Source organism: Plectrocnemia conspersa, unplaced genomic scaffold (genome assembly GCF_051122295.1).
Source record: "Plectrocnemia conspersa isolate PC_06_02 unplaced genomic scaffold, ASM5112229v1 ptg000011l, whole genome shotgun sequence".
Taxonomy (NCBI): domain Eukaryota; kingdom Metazoa; phylum Arthropoda; class Insecta; order Trichoptera; family Polycentropodidae; genus Plectrocnemia; species Plectrocnemia conspersa.
In genome coordinates this window covers 19,991,688-20,012,223 of record NW_028277175.1, presented here as the reverse complement: position 1 = coordinate 20,012,223, position 20,536 = coordinate 19,991,688, and the positions used below count along the sequence as shown (strand labels likewise).

The 20,536-nt window shown below is 30.1% G+C and overlaps 3 protein-coding genes across 6 annotated transcripts in view; 1 reads left to right on the top strand and 2 right to left on the bottom strand.

Annotated features, from left to right (window-relative positions):
- The window catches only part of mRpS9 (mitochondrial ribosomal protein S9), a 39,123-nt gene extending 31,634 nt beyond the window's left edge, over positions 1–7,489 (bottom strand). The window contains exons 1-6 of the mRNA XM_088197999.1: positions 7,377–7,489; positions 7,053–7,304; positions 6,816–6,989; positions 6,663–6,748; positions 4,000–4,244; positions 3,820–3,935 (exon numbers count right to left, since the gene is read on the bottom strand). Coding sequence (XP_088054125.1) covers positions 3,820–3,935; positions 4,000–4,244; positions 6,663–6,748; positions 6,816–6,989; positions 7,053–7,304; positions 7,377–7,451 — 948 coding nt within the window. The 5' untranslated portion in view covers positions 7,452–7,489. The remainder of the gene's footprint in view (positions 1–3,819; positions 3,936–3,999; positions 4,245–6,662; positions 6,749–6,815; positions 6,990–7,052; positions 7,305–7,376) is intronic.
- Positions 7,490–8,782: 1,293 nt separating this feature from the next.
- Positions 8,783–10,067, top strand: Polr2M (RNA polymerase II subunit M). Its single transcript, XM_088197229.1, has 3 exons — positions 8,783–8,978; positions 9,048–9,690; positions 9,761–10,067. Exons 1-3 carry the CDS (start codon positions 8,890–8,892, stop codon positions 9,971–9,973), a joined length of 945 nt encoding a protein of 314 aa, XP_088053355.1. The 5' UTR covers positions 8,783–8,889; the 3' UTR covers positions 9,974–10,067.
- Positions 10,054–19,365, bottom strand: UGP (UDP-glucose pyrophosphorylase). Of its 4 annotated transcripts, none has more exons than XM_088197226.1 (6): positions 19,229–19,365; positions 12,538–12,724; positions 12,245–12,477; positions 11,967–12,172; positions 10,500–11,274; positions 10,054–10,432 (listed from the first exon to the last, which is right to left on the bottom strand). In XM_088197226.1, the coding sequence occupies exons 1-6, from the start codon at positions 19,271–19,273 to the stop codon at positions 10,325–10,327; spliced, it is 1,554 nt and encodes a 517-aa protein (XP_088053352.1). In that variant the 5' UTR covers positions 19,274–19,365; the 3' UTR covers positions 10,054–10,324. The 4 variants fall into 4 exon arrangements, with proteins under 4 accessions (XP_088053352.1, XP_088053354.1, XP_088053350.1 ...); XM_088197228.1 differs by lacking the exon at positions 19,229–19,365 and adding an exon at positions 18,581–18,621; XM_088197224.1 differs by lacking the exon at positions 19,229–19,365 and adding an exon at positions 15,935–16,096.
- Between the last annotated feature and the right edge of the window lie 1,171 nt (positions 19,366–20,536).

Below are 20,536 nucleotides of genomic sequence, written 5' to 3'. Positions count from 1 at the left end.
AAAATTTCACATTAAGATGGAGTGAATTACAACGGTTAGTGAATATTTTATTGCAAATGAATTATATATCAGTAAACTCGTATTAGTAAAAATGTCACAATACAAAAAAAAAGTTTGCTTGAAAAAAGTTTTTACAAATTTAAAAAAGTTTGAGAACCGCTGGTTAACTCAATTTAAATTATTTTTATTAAAATTTCTAGGTTATTCGTTTTTTATAATTTTAAAATCAAGATAATCATTTTAAAACTCTAATAATAAGGAAAAGTAATAATTATTTTTTATTTCCGGCGAACCACATGTTGAGAACCATCTAATAATAACTTGAATTGATGCATTGATACATTTATAACATGTCTAGAAAAATTTAACGAAATATTCGGACCGTATCAAAAGATACATAAATTTAAATAAAAAAGGTAAAATTCGCGAAGTTTTGCGAAAAAGTGCCGGTATTTAGCGTAAGTCTGGTAGTGAAACTGCCGGTCGGTAAAGTGTTAATATTGCAAATGAATATCGTAATGAAAAAATATAATAAAATAATTGTTTAAAATTAATAAAATAGATGTCACTCATTTACAGACTTTGATTTCAGTCTGGTGTCCCACTACTTACTTAGTAGTTGTTGATTGTGTTTATCGTATGTAAGGCATTTTGTAACGGAAGATTTACAATAAATCAATAATTACAAAGTGAAGTACAGAATTATATTTTTTAAGTGACGGGATTGGATAAAGCATAGCGTTGCACTACTTACTTAGTAGTTGTTGATTGTGTTTACCCGTTGTAACGCATTGGATTAACGCCTGTTATGTTGCAACGGAATATTTACAATAAATACATGCGTTATTAACTTGAAACATCCATAGAAAGGTTTTTTAAAGCGAAAAGGTAAGCATTGTGTCCGCACCCTAGCCCTGGTAGTTTTCAGCAATTATCGCTAAAATATTTTAAACTATATTTAATAATGCAAAGCCCACCTTTACCACCGTGGTGATATGGTTTATAAGCTTCAAAAGTTTTTTTAAGCTTAATGCATTACAATGGGGTAAATCAGTACCAACTGGATAAGCCAAAAATACACGAATAATATATATAAGTCTGGAAATCGGTAACATGACATTATATATACCACTGTCACTTTGTAGCTGGACCGGATTTTAATAATTACGCATTTTTATAAATAAAAATTCGAGTCTGCTGCGGGGAACTGAGCCCGGAACCTCTGGGTTATTAGTCCAGCGCCTTACGGACTATGATATTTAGGCCTTATATGTTCGATTTTTTACGTTTATCAATACAAATTACAATGCCGTTCATGGTAGAAGTAATGTATAATACATGTAAATTAAATTTAAATGTAATTATGTATAAAAATTATAATACCAAATCATCCACAATTTAGTTTAAATAAAAAAATCGATATTATTGTGCATTTGAAATTATGTTATCGCCAAGATTTACAATCATCAGTTCATAAATGTTAAAATGGATGCGATAAATCGGGTTAAGGATAAAAATAATTACCGTTGGAGAAGATTTAATGATACTACGAATGTGCTCATGTAGATTTTATCAGTGAGTATTTGCGAAACATTTGATAAAGATATAAATGTGGACAACCCTTGGATATGATATAGGAAAGAGGGTGTTTGTATGCAGTTGTATACTTGACAAAAAAAAACAGTTATTGACCGAAGAAATGCTTCTAATGCGCATGAAATGAGCCAATCACACAAAAGCTGGATTGTTTTGGATTGAGGAAGTGACGCTTTCTGATGAGTTAATTACATTAGTGGACAAGGTCAAGATGGCGAAAGAGACAGCAAAAAAATGTCTCGATACAACTATATGTAATCAAGAGAGCGAAACGATCTGGGGGTGCTTCTTATATTTCGGAATGGAAGGTATCCACTTCATCAAAAAAAAGCGTCGGGTTATAAAACTGTTCTGGAATTTTTCAACCTTTTTATGAAAAAGCACGTGGGCTAAAGTTTGGACTGAAACTTTATTGCGTTTGTGCATCATGTCATCAGGAGTAAATAGTATTTTTTTTTAATTATTTGATTAATGCAGTTAAAATAAGAATAAAAAATATTTTAATAAGTTTAAGAGAGAATGTTATAAAATTAGTCCTGAAATAAACCAATAATTGGGCCGGCCGTAATAAAAAAAATCGATTGCAAAATTCAATTAATAAGCAAAAACTTATTGTAGTAATTGATATAGTATGCCATAACGAATTAGTTGAATCCTTGATTAATTCCAAGATTTTCCTTGTTTTAGCAGTATTGAAGGCTTAAGGGAAGTGCAACAAAATAATAACAATTTACGTTATTTTTGTTTGATGTTTCAGAATTTAATAATAAATTTCAAAGTTTTTTTTAATTATTGACCCAATTTTACTGTTTTATTTTTTATGTATAATACTTATATTATATAATAAACATTTAAATGAAGAATTGTTACTTGTTTATTTACACACTGTAACGCTTTAGCTTTTATTTAAATTATTTAGAACCAAATTTGGCAGCAGGAAAGCCGAGAAGAAGAGAATGATACTACACATATAAGTGGTAGTAAATTTTTTGATTTTAGTTTATTGCGGATTTAATTATACAAAAAAAAAAAGATTTGGTATATATATTTTATTTTTTTTAATCATCCGATCAATTTTCCTTCTGATTATATCGCTCGAATGCAAACGGTACATCAACAGAATCCTTTTCTATAAACAAATTACTTATTGCAAAGTGGCCGTGAAAATTAAATTAAGAAATGTCTCAGCCTTCATTCTTTGATAAAAATAATACAAACACCTACAAGGCGTTATTTAACCAGTTAAGAAAAAATACCTTCATTATTTTTGAATACTTAACTAAAACAAATAAACAACTAACAGTTCACAGTTATATGTAAATACTATAATTTTTTAGATCATTTTTTGTGTATTTTAATATAAATAATTAATTTTATTTCTAAATATGCATATTTTAATAGCAATAGATGGTTATTAAAGTAAGGTTTCGAAACAGATGCAATTAAATATATTAACATCGACCTCTCATTAATAGGCCCTGAAATTTTATTACTGTTTTTGTCTTTATTCCAAAAAAGAAAACATTTTACATTTTGTACAAAAAAGTTGTACGAAAAAAATTCCGAATTAAAAAAATAAAAATGTTTCCCAAAGAAATACTAGATGGTGTAAGTATTTTTATTTTATTATTTTATAATATGTTTTAAAAAATTAAAACTTTAAATAAATCATATGATATGTTCCATTTATATTTTATTTTAATTCTGTAATATGCTTTCAAGAATATTTATACACATACTAATTATCTATAAAATAGGTATAGTATATATTCAATATTTTTTAATATTGCGCACTACATAAACTTAATCCAAAAAAAATATTCATCCAATTCAATATAAATAAAATTATACATTATATATATAACATCCTGTATGATTGCATTTTTCAATCAATCAATGTATTTTATCATGCAAATATCAAAGTCAAAGTCGAAAATTGAATCCTTGAATTTGTCATTAATTTGTGTTCGACAATTATCTGATTCAATGCAAGCAATTGGGTGTATGCATCACAATGACCAGTTTAAATATATTTACACCATTTAAAAACCGATCGTTACAATAGGAATGCACATTTTGCAATTCCCACGCAGACAACAATGATTGCTGAACGTACAATGGGATTTGTCACTGCTCCATTCCACGTTTCCGCCATCGTATGTACATCAATCATACAAGAATGTTTTATAATAATGAGATGTGTAAAAATAAATAATCACTTACCTGTTCGCGAGACTGTTTGTCCTGGAAGTACGTGATGTCTTTTGTGTTGATCGAAATCAAACCGGTGCCTGGGGACCGAATTGTGACATGACCCCTAGCCTTCTTTTTAAGACATTCTGAAATTAATCCATAGTTAGTTTATTTTGAAAGCAAAATTGAATCATAAAGATAAATTTATACCGTAAGTAGTTACGAACGCTTTTCCGTTTTCATCGTATTGTGGAAGAGGTACATCCAATGAAATTTTTACGTTTCCCATTGGTTTACGGTACTGTTCGATGAAGTCTTTGTAGCGATTGGAATATGGTGTTGCTAGCAAAGCATCTAACGATTGCGTGAATATCTTATACTCTGTTGGTAATATTTTTTCAATGATCATTGTTTCGAATTCTTCTTGTGTTTTCCATGTAAAACCCGTCATGGACCTGTAATATATTACAACCATTTTAAAATCGTCAATAATCTGTAACAACCTACAATGTTATATATGATCGAATTTTATTGCATTAGACAACATACAGGACTGGCACTAAGAAACACGGGATTCAGTGCAAGAACTAGTTGCGGGCCCGCCTCAAAAATGTATGAAAAAAATTAGCACAAGGTAATCTAATTTTATAATAAAACAACGCTTTAATATTATATATTTTGCACAACCAGGAACTCGAGATATTACTCTCTTGAAGAACACGCAGTGGGAACGATTGTTACCGAGCGTTCCTACTGCGACGGTGTCTACACGATTTTATTGCTTTTGACATGAATTTTTGACTTCTGAGAAGTGATAATTGTTTTTGTGCCCTCCTATTAACCAAAATTCGATTTCAATATACTTTGATCAATACTCTCATATCAGAAGTCCATAGTAATATTGGTAAGAATAGTTATCATATTTTTAAAACGGTATAATATACAAATGCAGACAAACTATATGCGAGATGCTACGTCTGAGTTGGCTTAATTTGTATTTTGGACCTGTTGAAAGTTCTAAAATTATAATTAGGTTAGGTTTGGGTTTGAACAGCAAATGGACATTTTAATACAGCATATAATTATGTTTTCGTTAGTAAAAATAGATATCTACTGGTGAAAATATATATGTATTTTAAAATATAACTAAAATAAAAATACACATTGCATGTAAATAAATATTGATAAGTATGTAAATGTATAAATTACTACATATGGAAAAGTTGAAATCATATAATCAGGGCCAGTGCTAAAAAATGCAGGACTCAAGGCAAAAATTTAGTGCAGGGTCCCGCTCCAAAAAAGGTTTGTAAAAATTAGTACAAGATGATTTATAAATGTGTTTTTTAATTCTGTAAAGTGGAAAAATGAACACGCGAAGTTAAGGCTAATTTTATTTGTGAAGAACCATTATCTTCAGTACATAAAATTGACGGTAAAAATACATATCTTCCAGTGAAAAGGATTCCGATATGATTTCATTGTGTTTTAGGTACATAATTATATATGCCTAAAACATAAATGTGCAGTCATAAATTGTTAAAAAAATTAAACAAGTAATAGAATTTCTGAAAACAGTAATGTTTTATGTTGAAATTAATTCAAATAAATATTTATAAATGTAATATATTCACCATTGCTCCATTTACATTAAAACACATTAAAAAATTGTAAGTATCTCAAAACACTACGCCAAAAATAGTATAATTAATATAATCACATTCCAACAAACAACTTTTCCGATATTTTGTGGTAGCAAAATCAGCAAGATGACGGCTTGGTTGTGCAAAATCTGACGATTGAAATGAAAAGGTTGTTTTCTTTCCAATCTGTGTCTAATTGCCATCCGTCAAGATTCCATTATCAAAAGTAAATATCGAGAAAGGATTAAAAATTATTTTAACCCATTAAATATAAATCTTTAATAATAAATTTCTAAATAAAGTAAACTAATATTATAATTACCACCTAATAAAAGAACTTATAAATAGAAAAATATTAGTTAACCAGGAAAATGGTGTAAGCCAATTAACTGGCGCAAGAAATAATAGACACTACATAAACATCTGTGCGTACAAATATTTTTACTTGGAAAACAACAGCAGTAACTTCATGTGTTTTCATGCAAGACTATATTGCTTTTGTAAAATCCTAAGAAATAGAATGGATTAGGAATATAATAGGCACCGTTTGTATCTAGGCTAGGTGTGCTTAGACGGGCATTACAATTTTTTTGTAGAGAAAGTCATTTGATTCGTTTTATTTTCAGAATATCATTCAAAATAATACTTGTAAAAGTAAAAAAATAATCGCACGATGTTCCATAAAGTGCGGGGCTCGAGGCGGTTGCCTTGCCTTATTGCCGGGCCTGACCACATAGCTTACTGTACTTTTTCAATACCCTATATATCATCCAAAATAATATAAAATATACATCTTAATATTTTGCTTACGAATTAACATATAATCTCATTTAATGTGTGTTCAATAGCACCATGACATATTCAGCATCAATATCTAAATCAAACGGTGTAGAAAGAGAGTAAATTTAGAGCTGTGAGCAAGTTTTGACAAAATTATAACGAACGTAGCTTTTTTCTTTTGCCGTTCAGTTATATCACAAATTCAGTCTTCGACTTTTATGTGATATTAACTGCATTAAGAGCTTTCTAGAAATATTTTAGTCATCTTAATGTTCCATCTATTAGCAGGATTCAAATGGACAAAGGATCATTTGGAACGTGTTAGTCACAGCCTGGTCTATTGGTTGTATTTTAATGCAGACATTTTTTTTACTCAAGAAGCAAAGTCAATATAAGATTTTGATTCTCTTATATTTTTAACAATATTATTTAATTGCATAACATACTCACACGCAACTTTCGGGATCCAGTGGTAATTTTTTAATACGCATACTGTTGTTATGTTGTGTTAAAATATCTGCATATGATCTGATATCCTAAAATATGCAAAATAATAAATAAAAAATACAGATAATAAAGTAGATGAATAAATAAGTTACGCACAAACAATAGTTTGAAATAATTTGCTTTTCCTGTGTAATAAAGGAAGTGGAAAGGTCTTCCGGCCTTGTCGAATTCCGCGCTTTTACGAGCTGGGAACAAATCTTGCGGATTCTTCATCATCGGATGAGCCCTATAGTCGTATATTCCACTCGGGAATAAATATCTGATGGCATTCTATAAATCAAACTCAATTTAATAATGTACAAGAAAAATAAAATAAAATGTCATTATACTAACATCAATCTTTTCTTGAGTAAAAGTTTCCGGATCTTCTCCCATAATATTTGCCAAATGTCTCTTTCCTATTTGATAACTCATCTCTTGGTGCTTCATGAACTCGTCGTTCTCTTTGGCCCGTTGCAAATATACTTTCATAGCAGTGCTCATTTCGTCTCTTTTGATAGTTGTTTTCCACTTTTCAACAACTTGACGAAACTTGTCATAATCCTTCGAAGGCTGAGTCGCGTAAGGTCTTGAAAGTGTGCTTCCCTGAAAGTTATTATATATTGTATTCGCACAAATCTAATTTCTAAATTTTAATTGTGAAACTATTATTCCTACAATTATGATGCATGAGTTCTCTGTAAAGTTCCATAATTGTGAAGGTCTAAATATTCGCAAGCAATTGAGAGCCATGGTAAGTCACCGGTAAGGTTATGTCACTGACAGTCAATGCAGCTAACAAAACAAGAAAAATCTAACGGACTTTAACCGATAATATGTTAGCCATATTTCTTAGATATTATAAATTAAAAATAAACAATTTTAATATAGCGACGTAAGCAAAAAACAATGATGACTAATGTATTCCAAAGATATAGTGAATTTGTGGCACTCATAATCTCGCACACGTGGTATGAATATTCAAATAATTTGTTCACAAAAATTTTAATATATTTATAAAATAATTTTTCATTAAGTTATAACAAAAAAAATCGCAAGGTTTCAAGCTATAAAATAAGTAGTATTTTAGAGTTCTCGCACGTTATAGTTTATACAAGTGGTGCGATTTTGCATTAAAGTATGAACAGGATTTGTAAGAAAAAGATTTTCCAATTAAGTTCAAGCATCATCAATTGATTTAAACCTACGCCGTGCTTATAATTGCCAGAGTATTGATAAAAGACAATAAAAATAAATAGGTATTAGAAATATACGACAAATAAATTCCTTTAACATACGGTAAAAAAAGAGGAATATTAAAAAATAATAAAAAAGAGATAAATTAATATAAGAAGTTCAATCTTATTTGCTAAAAGATTTTTCTAATGCTATATTTTAAGTAATACTATGGGGGCTATTTATATATTTATTTATTCATTCTTTATGGCTAAAACATGACTGCACTCTGAGACACTGAAGTGACTGCGCCACATTCTTATGGTGGACCAAGACGGGAAGACAACAGCTGGTGCTGATTCGTTCACCGTTCACTCGCATATAAAGTCTGATAACAATTTTTAAGAAAAAACAAATATATTAATATTTTAGGATTTTTTTTATCACTCAAACATTTGATGTATTTTATTATTTATGAAAAATAATACCAATTTAATGACTGCCTTTTGACCTTTTGCAGCATCCGATCACTTCGATGTAATTTTTGATGATTTTTAGTACATTTCGGTCGGTATCTTAGCTATAACTTTGCAGATGTTAGTTTCAAGTGCTACATGTCAGTTTTGCGTCATAGATATGACCCTTAGCGTAACTCCACAAAAAAAACTACGTCAGCAAACCGGGAATAATGCGACATAAGAATTTTTCACGCAAAACATTCACCAGTTATTTTTTGGGAATGTAACGGTCTCTCGTGATTAACATGAGGATTTTCTTTGCCCCATATACGACGATTATGCTATTAACACATATAGAGGTAGAAATGTACCTTATCAGAGAAGATTTTCTTTGAAAAATCAGCATTATTATTATTTTATTATTTTTACAATAAATTGTTCTAGAACAATGAGCCTTTTTTACTATGGCAACATTTTAGGCAATAACACTTTCTGTCAGTGTTTGAACGTAATTTTGTCGTTCATAACCTATGATAGTTTAAACGTATTTTTGCAGCATGGCAAAGCGTGAAGGTGATCTAAATAATCGCCCACTTATCGAATTAAATGAAATTTTAGAACGTCAAAAGAAACTTCTGTCAAATAAGTACATTCCTTACAATAAAAAAATACACTCAATTCTAAAGCATTGTTTACATTATATTTACATTTTCAGGGCCTTTATTAATAGATTACCTGATAAAGGAGAAAAAATTAGATCTTACTACGATAAAGTATTGAATAAAATCGAAGAACAACATCAAATAGATGAATCCTGCAAAATATTTTCTCAATTAACTTTAGATTCTAACCAAACGTTCATACCTACCCAAAGCAACGTTGAGAACTTTGAATGGAAAACTAAATCTAAAAATTTCAATGAAAATCATTGTCTAGATTCGGACGACGACAGTGAACCTGACGAACCGCTCAGAGTTTTAGCTGGCAGTCGAGATTTAAAGAAAAAGATAGTATATCTCAAAGAAGAGAAGAAACTAATTACTGAAGCCGATTTGAAAGATATAGAAGAATTTAAAGCGGATAGTGTGTTTGGTATAACAGACACCAATGTAGATGGTCATACAAAATACATTTGCAAAAAGACTGAGAAAGGAAACTTAGATATTAAACATTCGTATAAGCCTTATAAAACTTTAATAACTGATGTGAACGATCCATCTAAAGAATTGTCGTTTAAACGTGGCAAACACTGGGAAGTCACTGCGGCGACTCCGCCGCCCTCAATCCATGGATCAGTCAAAGAAATATCAATACAGCAATCGCTCAAATTACATGAAACACAGAGTAAAGAATTCAAGGTTGTATGAATATAATAACATGATTATGTAATGGAGATTAAAAGTGTTTATTGATTGATTTTTGTTTTAGGAAATACAAATAAAACACGCTGCTGATAAACTTACAAGTAAAATACACGGAAGTGTTGGTAAAACACCAGTGTCTGTACTTTCTAGCAAAGATTATAGGGATACAAGAGCTGAAAGCGATTCTGATGATTCTCAACATGGTGAGGCAAGCGATCAAGAAGTGTATGACGATGAAGCTAAAGAGGGAGGCGTCACGTTTACTATTTATGAATGATGTGGATTATTAGCTCAAATTATGTAAAAATAATAATATTTTTGTGTATATAAATAATGGAATACGTAATTAAAACACTATTTAATATCAGAAACATCTATTTTATTAACGCTAATTTCAAATATAATTATTATATTCGTTTAAAAACAAATAAACACATTTAGAATCTCTGGACTTACAGTTGATATAATTAAAATTAATGAATTTTAACATAAACGAGTTTCAGTTTTATATGAAAAATCCATATAAAAAAATATAAAAATATAATTTATAAACAAAAATGACTTCTTATGATCACATATATTGATTTATTGTGGCAAGGAAAAATCTTGGAATTCTAAGTAGTTCAATCTAATGATCCAAGATTCTCATGTTTCCTGATACAATCTTGTTCTCTAACAAAGCTCCCGAAGGGATATCTATTCTGTCTCCATGGTTGGCTATAATGATGACAGTTCCCTAAAAAATAAAACATTATCAATACAATACGATTGCTTCAATATTAAATTAATAAAATAACGAATACCTTTAAAGACACTCCTCTACCGAACGTAACGTCTCCAGATACGGTCAAGTGATCCAACTCGATCAAATCTGGTATATCTGCAAATCTTCCCAAGAACTCTTTTACCTTTGCGAAGTGATTATCTCCGAGCTTCACCAAAGGTGTAGTTGGGAACATCCGCTGAGGCGACATCATCAAAGATCCTTGCGATAAGCTGTACAGATTTGACATCACCAACAGCAAATCGGATGTCTTTTTCACGGGCAAGAATCGACTCCTCGGTACGTTGATTCCAATACCGCATTCGAACACTTTCATAGCTGCACCGACTGCAGTTTCCAGCTGCACTATATTTAATCCATTTGCCATCGTTTTATTATTAACGATTATCTCCATATCAAACGAACCCCTCTCCAAAACTCGCTTGATGGCTCCCAGACTCACCCACAAGTTATTGGTATTGAAAAACTTGAAGGTTTTGACCGATTTGAAATCTTCGACGTGCTCTTTAGGTACTTGTGCAATTTCGAGTAATCTCAGCTTGTTTTCGTATTGAATCAAAGTACCACCTTTGACGTCAGCCTTCGTTTTATCAGTAACTTCCATTACGAACTCTGTCATTTCTTTTTCAGATTTAGGCTTCAACAAACGATCCAAAATGTTCAAATCTACAGTCGCCCCCAAGTTATCGATGTTACTGATGAAGCAGTATTTTCTGCCATCTTCTATAAACTTATCGAGAAATCCAGAATTGTAAAATGATTGATAGAAATCACCGTGACCTGGTGGATACCACCTGAAAAATATTTATATATTATAAGCATTCATACTTAAAGAGCATCAATATTGAGATTTTCTCTGACACACATCACTCATGTTATACTGTGTTTGTGTTCTATTTTTAAAAAATTTTTTATCAAAATGGAACATGCATAAAATGAGTGTGCTAAATGAAAACTTTTAAAGTGCGATACAAATTCAAAGATCATTTTGTTGTCCTATAAATGGTAGTGGTGTTATATATATAGTTTGAAGAGTGACAGTGTGGTGATACATGTCTGTTACTATAGCAAGTGCATCAGTGGACTAGAAAGTTTGAAAATGGCATAAATACTGTAGCACTCTTCACGACCTGGCAAACCAAGTAGTAAAGATAAATCGCCAAATAACAGTTAACAAATAGCCTCAGTGCTTAATACCAGCAGGCATCTTTGCAGAAATTTGAAAAGGAATGAAGTGTTTTGTTGCAACATAAAAATGCTAGTTTAATACTGTCTGAAACATATATCATACTAAGTGTTTTTGATGGGACGAAAGTGTTTCATGTCTGCAGAAGAAGTGCAGTAGGTGGTGCACAAATAACCGAAAGGTTTTAATTTAACTCATATTGACACTTATTGATACTGATAGTCAACAATATTTTCCTACTTCGGTTTTATATCTTAGTGGCAGCTAAGCAGGATGAACCAATTACTGTGATATACGTACGCTTCTAAATCTTCTTGAACGTCGCTCGACTTAGCAATCGGCAGGAGAGATTCTCTGTTGATGCGCGGATAGCATGATTGATTAAAAGTGAATATTTCGACTTTCAGACCTTTATACTTTCTGATAATTTTTTCTGTATCTTCGTCTGTATTGAAAGAGTTCATCAAAACCAGTGGTACATTGCATTTATACGTTTTATTTAAATGCTAAAAGAGATGTAATAAGACTCTAAATATATGTTTGTATATGCGATATAAAATAAATTATTACAATCTTACTTCTATTTGTTGTACGGTAAGATCCAAAAATGTGAGGTCGTTCCTGACGGGGATGATCGATTTAGGTCCCCTGCATCCCATAGACGTACCGAGACCACCGTTGAGCTTTACAACCACCAACTTCTCGAGCATAGCTTGTATATCATCGGTGACAGGCATTTGCAGCCGATCGTAATCGACGACAGCTCCTTCGGGTAATTTTTGTATGCGATCCCATGATACAGAAGGTCCCTCTGTTGATTAAAACAAAATTTTAGAGTAAAAAATTGATAATTATAGAATATGCAACTCACTTTCCGAGACGAATCTCTTGAAGAGCTCTGTAAACCCTTGGAATTCTTTGGTTTTGAATTCCCTAGTTTCCTCGGGAGACGCTTCGACGAGGCGCTCTAAGTCTTTTTGAATAGTCATCAGTGCGTCTCTCTGTGTCACCTCCCTGAACTCCCGGGATCCAGATGGGGCTCTCTGATGACTCCGACCCTATCGATCAAAGTTTGTAATGCAAATATTTACAAATGAATTTAAATAGACGAAGCAGCGCAATTTTGATCAAGGTCGACTTATTTATCAATGTCGCTAGTTGTATGAGAATATGTTATTGCACAATTATGAGAAAATTAACAACATAACAAATAAAGCAAGTTGTAGGTAGACTGACGCCAAGTCACGTTTGGATATTTTTTGTGACTGTATTCAAAATATTAAAATAATTTGGATGAGTCATTAAATTACAAAAAAAAAACAATTTTGATGAGTCAATAAATTATAAAAACAGTTTTCTATTTTTATTACAAATCAAAAACACATTTTTTTATAAAACATAATTTAATTTAATTAAATCCGTATACTTTATGTATTATACACCTAGTGACATGTCATCTTATTATGTGTCATGTAAAATCGGATCAATTTACAACAACTAATTATTTGATAAGTAAATAATTCCATAAATGATTAGTTAAAAAATTAAAAAAAGTGATCAGTATTAAATAATAATACATTTTTAATCAGTAAATAATTCAGATTTTAATCAGTAAATAAAATTAATGGTCTGTAAATAATAAATCGTCGGTACAAATAACGAATGATCAGTATCCATTGATCAGTTACTGTACTCCACTAGCAAACTTTATTTTTAAAATTAGTTGTAGGGCGACATATCAACTATTAAGGCCAAAATGATCTGAACGTACAGTGTAGTGTATATATACAGTTTCACTGATATTAAAAACCAGTGGAATTATAAATCAATTGTTTGATACATTTCAGCTGATCTAATTAGTAAAATGATATACATACTATTCAAAAGTTAATTTCACTGTAACGGTTGCGAAACGTCCATGTGCTGTCAATCCCAAACCTAACTTAATTAGGTTAGGTTTGGGTTTTAACAGTAAATAGACGTTCCGCAACTGTCAATAATTTAAAAACCAACCATTTATTGTAACTATCGTTCATTAAATTTTAAATGCCGAGCATTTCATATAAAATTATGATAATTTTGTTTTAATTACTGATCATTTTTATTTAAATACATACTGATTATTTATTTTAATAACTGATCACATGGCAACTGTTATATTTATGGACCATTTATTTTATTTTACTAATCAAAAACTGAATTATTTAGTGATCAGTTAAGTACAGACCACAATTCACTAATACAGTAAAAAGTACGAGTGTTGGATATTTGTTAATTAGCAGGGTTCAAAAAACACCGATTTTATATTCCAATCTAATACTTAAGTGAGACCACATAATTCGCGCATTTTTGAATTTATTATGTTCAAACTAAAACCTAACATAAATTAATCATTATAACATTACATACGTTTAAGTTGGGTTTTGGTTTGAACTGGAAATTTCGCAACTGTCAAATATACGCACGGTAGTGTCACACATACACATCGCGCAGGCGGGGTATAAACGCGGTGGTTTTTGAGCGTCGCGCCTTGATAATTAACAAGTAGTGTGTTGCCAGTCGGATTTTTTGCTTTGCACGGGATTGACGTTTGCGTGCAGAGGTTTTCAACTTGATTTTTTTGCACCGTAAAAGGAAAATTAAATAAGTAATAATTTGACCCTAAATATAAAAAAAATCTCTAAAATAATTATTGGTGTGTATTACAAAAACAAACGCTTTGGTTATAACGTGTGAGAATTAAATTGTATAAAATTAAAACATATTTACTAGCAATATTTATATATATTTTTTTATTACTATTATTATTTATATTCTGTTTTTTAGTATCAATTGTGTTTTCTTAAATATTAAACAACAATCTTTTGAAACTCGTCGTATAATACTACTAATTATGTGCGATGATAAAAACTTATGTACCAAAATTATTTTTTCTGATGATGCTGGAAAATCTTTCTGACGAAACGTTGAGAAGCTCCAAAAGAAACGCAAAAACATTTTAAGAAAAGCAATTTAAGTGTTTTTCTATGAAAGCTAAATATATAATTTATGACAAAAATGTATTTGTGTGTTTTTATACATATAAAATTAGTTCAGTATAAAAATGTTGTTTTGTTTCATAAATCTGCAGAATGTCTTGTATTTTTAATTTAAATATGATTTTTTTAATTTAATAAATTGTTCATCTGCTTTTACCTACCATTAAACAGGAAAACAGTTTATAATAATTTAGCTGTAATGTTAGATGTAATTATAGTTACAAAACCGAAAAAATGATTATATGTGATGAAAATACGTACTATAACATAACAATAAAACTTTTTTATAACTTTAAAATGCATAAATACCTAGATACTATGATACTTTTACTTCTGATATATGTGTATAATATATTAAAATAGTTGAGTTAAGCTAAAACTGGCCTCAGACATTATGCGTTATTTTATTTATAAACTATATTAAAAGAAAATAAAGTTTAAAAGTATAGAGAATCACAGGTTAGCCTTATACCAAAAGATTTTCATGTATAAGTTGAATTTTTATTTATATTTTTTTCTATGATTATAATTTAATTATTTATATAATTTTAAAATTTATCTCTATCAACTATTCTGTATGTTGTTTAAATATAATTCTAACATAAATGCGAGAAATGTAAAACCTAATTAAAATATCAAATAACACGTGTAAAATTAAGAATAGTACATTAAAGTTGACCTTCATTAAATACATTTACTTACGTATTGTCGTTTTAATACAACAGTTAAAACGCTGTGTTTACATCGCCCATTGAAATATTCAAAGAAAAGGATGACATACCAAAATCCAGTTTTGTTGAAGTATTATTTGTGACTTGTTTTTTACAATCAATACGCACAAAAAACAACCTACTCGTATGATTGTATTATTGCTCAATATGTTTATTTAAAATCATAAATAAATAGTACACATAGATAACATTGTGCACTTCAAACATGTTAGATAAGAAACGCGGATAAAAAACATTATTTTTACATGCAAACATTAATAACGAACCATCAGTGGATGGTATCATAAGACCAAGGCCGACGCATTAACGCGTAATAGTAATCATCAACATTCATCACACATAAGAATCAATATTCATGCAGACATCGCAGTAGGAAATCCCCCCCCTTTCGCGACACAACAATATTGTTTATCAGTAGCGTAAAATTGTCATGCAACGATCGCGACAATTTTTATTAATGAAATCGTATTGTCGCAATGTAGACGTTGTAAAATGTTACCTCTTCCAAATAATCGTCCTCGATCACTTGCAGCATGTTAAAAGACATGGCCGCCAAATGCTTTGTTAAGATATCGGGAAAAATTTTCAAGGGCGTGGGAGTGGGGGATTTTCCGCGGCGCGCTCGAACGACACGACGGCTACTGGTGGGATCCTGTGTGACTCTGACTGTCAAATGTTCGCTTTGCGACACAACAACAATGCCGGCGACGGATCAATTCGTAAAATTGATAGTGTAATTGGAACTTAAATGATTTGGCGGCAACATTATCTCTGATAGACAATCTTATCTACCAGGATTTGTGTTATCAAAAGCGCGCCTAGATTTTTGATTCCGTTGAAAAAAAATTGGGGTGGGTATTTTTAAAAATTCATTCAATAAAATAATTTAAAAAGTAGAAATAAAAAATTGTTCAATTATTCTACAGAAATAACAATTCTGTGGTAAAAATGAGGATCAATTTATTATCCTTTATTAATACAGTTTTATTTAGCCACGCAGGGCGAACATTTTGGTGTTCACTATGAAAACGCAAATGTCATAATACGTTTAAAAAAACGTACTTTGTTCAATTGCATAGCACAATATTTTTGAATAGTGAAATATACAAAAAGATTGCGCTACGCAATCCAACATAGAACCCAAAGGGTTAAGTTAAAATCTAACCCTTTGTGTGCTAAACAACGATATATCGTTTTTCGGCATTATAAAAAATAAATGTTATCAAAAATCGTTGTTAGCGTTATGATGCTCGAAAAAGTAATTTAATTTGTGAACTTGTTACTCCGTTAGTATGGCAATGGCAAGAAAGTTTTCAAATTACTTTAATTATAATAATGTATAAAGATAACCGATGAATATGAGAAATATAATAATTTTTAAAAACACCGTAGCACCAAAGGGTTAAACTAATATGCCAGCGTATCGCCACGCTACTGTGTATTACTTAATAATACGTATCGAATTTCTTTGTTACTTTGCATTCAACTATGCATACGTGTTGTGTTGCTATAATTAATAATAAAAGTGGAAAAAAATATTGTCCATAAATATGTCGAGAAATATTCAGATTAGTGACACATATTTAAAGGCAAATTTATTATTTAAAATTTCTACTATGTATAATAATTTCCGATCTAATTTTTTCAAGTAGGTGTTTTATCAACTTATATTGGCGTTGCAAGAATCGTATGTGTTACAAACATTTAAATTAATCTCTAACGTACGATTCACAAACTCTTATTTGTACATAACATCTTTACAAAAAATATTTTCTTCGTTTGCACCACTTTATTGCACTTTATTCCATTATTAGTAAAAAATTGAATGCGTATTCTTTGTTCCTTCATTATTCAAAAAATTAAATTGACGTGCGTGAAATGCTAGTATGTCAAACACAAACTACGTGACTTATATAACACAGACAGTAGCACTGATGTGTGATAAAAAGGGCCTGCGAATATTTATGAAGCACATTTTTTATCATTTTTATTAAAAACATTTCATTCAAGATGTAATATTAAATGAATAAAAAATAACCATGACTTGCCTCACGTGTGAACAATATGTTTGACATAAAATTAATCCAATAAATTATGTTGTAATTTAATTTAATTTTAACGGAAAATTGTCGATTAAGCAATCAGTTTAATTTTTATACTAAAAATAATTGAAACGATTTGATTTTGACCAAGGTTTCATATTAATTTTAACAACACAATGCCCTATTACCTATTATATGAATATGCAAAAAAATATTCATTGTCTCTAAAAATGTCAAGCTTTCATATATTCATAAAATAAATAAAATATACATTAACACATAAACTACAGGTATAAACAGGCGTAAAAACTGTGTAAATAGTATTGTGTATTTGCAAATAACATGCAGCGTATTTGAAAAAAGGCCATGGCTTTTAAACTAGTTATATAATTTAAATTTAAATAAAAATAATAAAGAAATAATTCAACATAGTTAAAACTTGATTGGTTTAGTTATATTTTTAAGCAGTTAAAGACGAGCGAGAATTTAAAGGGGCGTTGGACGTTCTCCAAGTGTATATGAGAATATGGCCGTACAAAATCACTTCTATCGGGAATTGTTACTTTCAGTATTAACACTTCACTATGAATTTGACACAGAACTACCACTAAGCTTCCGACTTGGAATAAACGAATATTATTTAGTTTTTCAATGCCTGACAAACTTATGTGAAAATAAAATTTCACATAATTTTAATTCACAAATTTCAATACAACTTGATGTTTGGACTCGAATGCGTTGAAGGCTGACTTTTAATCAACAGTTTTTTATTATTATTAGGCACAATTCTGTCGAGCATATGAGCATTATATAGATAAGAATTTTTAGTTGTTAATAGTTAAAATCTTAATTATCACATACAGCGGATGTTGAAGAATGATAGAAACAAACAAAAAATATTTTAATATACATAAACCTTACACATAATATGTTTAATGCAAATATACATTTAAAATAAATATTTTACTGTACAAATGCTAGTATTAAAGTTCGATTAAAATAAAATCGTATATGTTTAATGTTCGATAAAACGTAAATCATATTGCATACCGAAGTTGATTGTATGTATTTATGAATATGCATAATATGAGAAGGAAAAGTACCTTTTAAATAAACTATTCCTAACGGAGTTCGAAACGATACTGATAGTACTTCGTATGGAGCTTGATATTATAATCACAAGTTTATAATGAAAAAACTTCATTTTTGCTGATAATTGTTATTAGTAATTATGTCTGAGTTTTATTAAACATGCCATGTTTTATTTACTTATAAATATAAACTTTGAACATTACAGTCCAATATACATAATTTTTTAAAACAAGAAATACAATAATTTAAAGGTTTTTCGATAACTCTTATTTAGATAAGACGAACTAATTTTATTAATTTATTATCGTTTATTATTAAAATTAAATTTAGAATATAATATATATACATAAACAAATGTGTGAAGAAAAATGCTTGAAATGTTTTATATGCCATAATTTAAAATAACAAATCTATAATTATAATCATATCGTGTGATTGTTTAACACAGTCGCATATCTTAATTGCGATTGTCGCATTATATCACATATACTGAAGTGGAGTTAAGTTAATATAGTCGTTCACTTGTGACCTCCAAACGTATGGTTAAGGTCAAGTATGTAATCTGTCGTAAGATGATTGCGGAGTGTCAAAGGTCAACGATTAAAAAGCAAATAAGCGAAAAAGTGATTCAGTATGTTTAGAAGTCAATCGCCGCTAACCTTTTTTTCATCTTGCCTGACTTGGAGAGTATTTGCAGAAGACATTGTGAGTGAAGTGTCAAACGCACAGCTGATCGAAGAGATGGCCGAATTTCCGCGTTCTCTGGCCAATTTGTTCACGAGCTATTGACAATTATTATGTAATGCTTTAGATAAAAATAATCTTAATACAAATGTACTATTTACATACATAATAATATATTTGATATTTTATATATTTATGAAATATATATATATATATATATATTAAATATCTATCTGCAATTAATTAATCCCCCTTTTTTCATGAATTGTTTTAATCTAAAAATTATATAAGGCTTATTGCGATATAACTAATGATTAAATTAATCAATAAATTATTTTTCTATTTTTAAATAGATTCCATTGCAGTGGTGAATATCTGATGAGACTACTAAAAAACATCTGTAACGATCACCACTTTTTTCAAACATGTCTAACACAATTGAATCATATTTGAAATTTTCAAAATATGATGGAGTCTGTATGTTCTATATTAATGCGGCGTTTTCACCAAACATTGTTTTTGAAATTCCACGATCCACGATTCAGTGTGTATTTTTCTCGCACATCTCAATTAAAAGGTTTAGATAAGTTGCCTAACTTTTTTATACCACACTTTGATTCTCTTTTTGCATAACATACTAATGAGACAGAATTAGCGCTTATTTTGAAATTATTCAGACAGTGGCGGATATATTAAGGATCATAGGTGCTAAAATTTCTGTATGTGTACAAATATTCAGAGCCCGGTTCCAATGTTAAGGACCGGGAGGAGGAGTCGGCTGGACGAACGATTTGTTAAATGAGTAGACTTTTGTATTGGCTCTGACTGTCACTCTCTTTCTCCGAGTTCAAGATCAAGTGCTGTATCTTTATTTCCTTCCTATTTTTATACACATTCAACCTGTGACACATTCCATAAGGTAACAAGTACCGTACCGTTTTCGATATCGAGTACACCATCTACACTGTGAAGAGTCCCAATGGACAACAACAAATGACAGTGCAGTATTGTTTCGGTATCGAGTACATTATCGATTCATCGCTTCGTTCAAACGAATGATATAAAAATCAATCCCTTGTTTGCTCATATTGCTTCACTATAAACAAACGCTCATATAACTCGATTTTGGCGATTAACAAATTACATCGCAGCAAAGCAATTGTGTCTCAATCATATTGAATTATATAATATTAGGAATACATATATTATAAATCAGAGTATATAACACAAAACCTTCCTTCCTCATTACATATAACATATTTTCTAACTCTGTCAAACCGGGG

Excerpts from the sequence above, each read along its gene's own strand:
- Polr2M (XM_088197229.1), top strand. The coding sequence starts at position 8,890 with ATGGCAAAGCGTGAAGGTGATCTAAATAATCGCCCACTTATCGAATTA. Across the intron at positions 8,979-9,047 it reads AAGAAACTTCTGTCAAATAA|GGCCTTTATTAATAGATTAC; the intron begins GTACATTCCTTA and ends TTACATTTTCAG. Across the intron at positions 9,691-9,760 it reads CACAGAGTAAAGAATTCAAG|GAAATACAAATAAAACACGC; the intron begins GTTGTATGAATA and ends TTTTTGTTTTAG.
- UGP (XM_088197224.1), bottom strand. The coding sequence starts at position 15,982 with ATGTCTTTTAACATGCTGCAAGTGATCGAGGACGATTATTTGGAAGAG. Across the intron at positions 12,725-15,934 it reads AGGACGATTATTTGGAAGAG|GGTCGGAGTCATCAGAGAGC; the intron begins GTAACATTTTAC and ends TTTGATCGATAG. Across the intron at positions 12,173-12,244 it reads TTACCGTACAACAAATAGAA|CATTTAAATAAAACGTATAA; the intron begins GTAAGATTGTAA and ends CATCTCTTTTAG.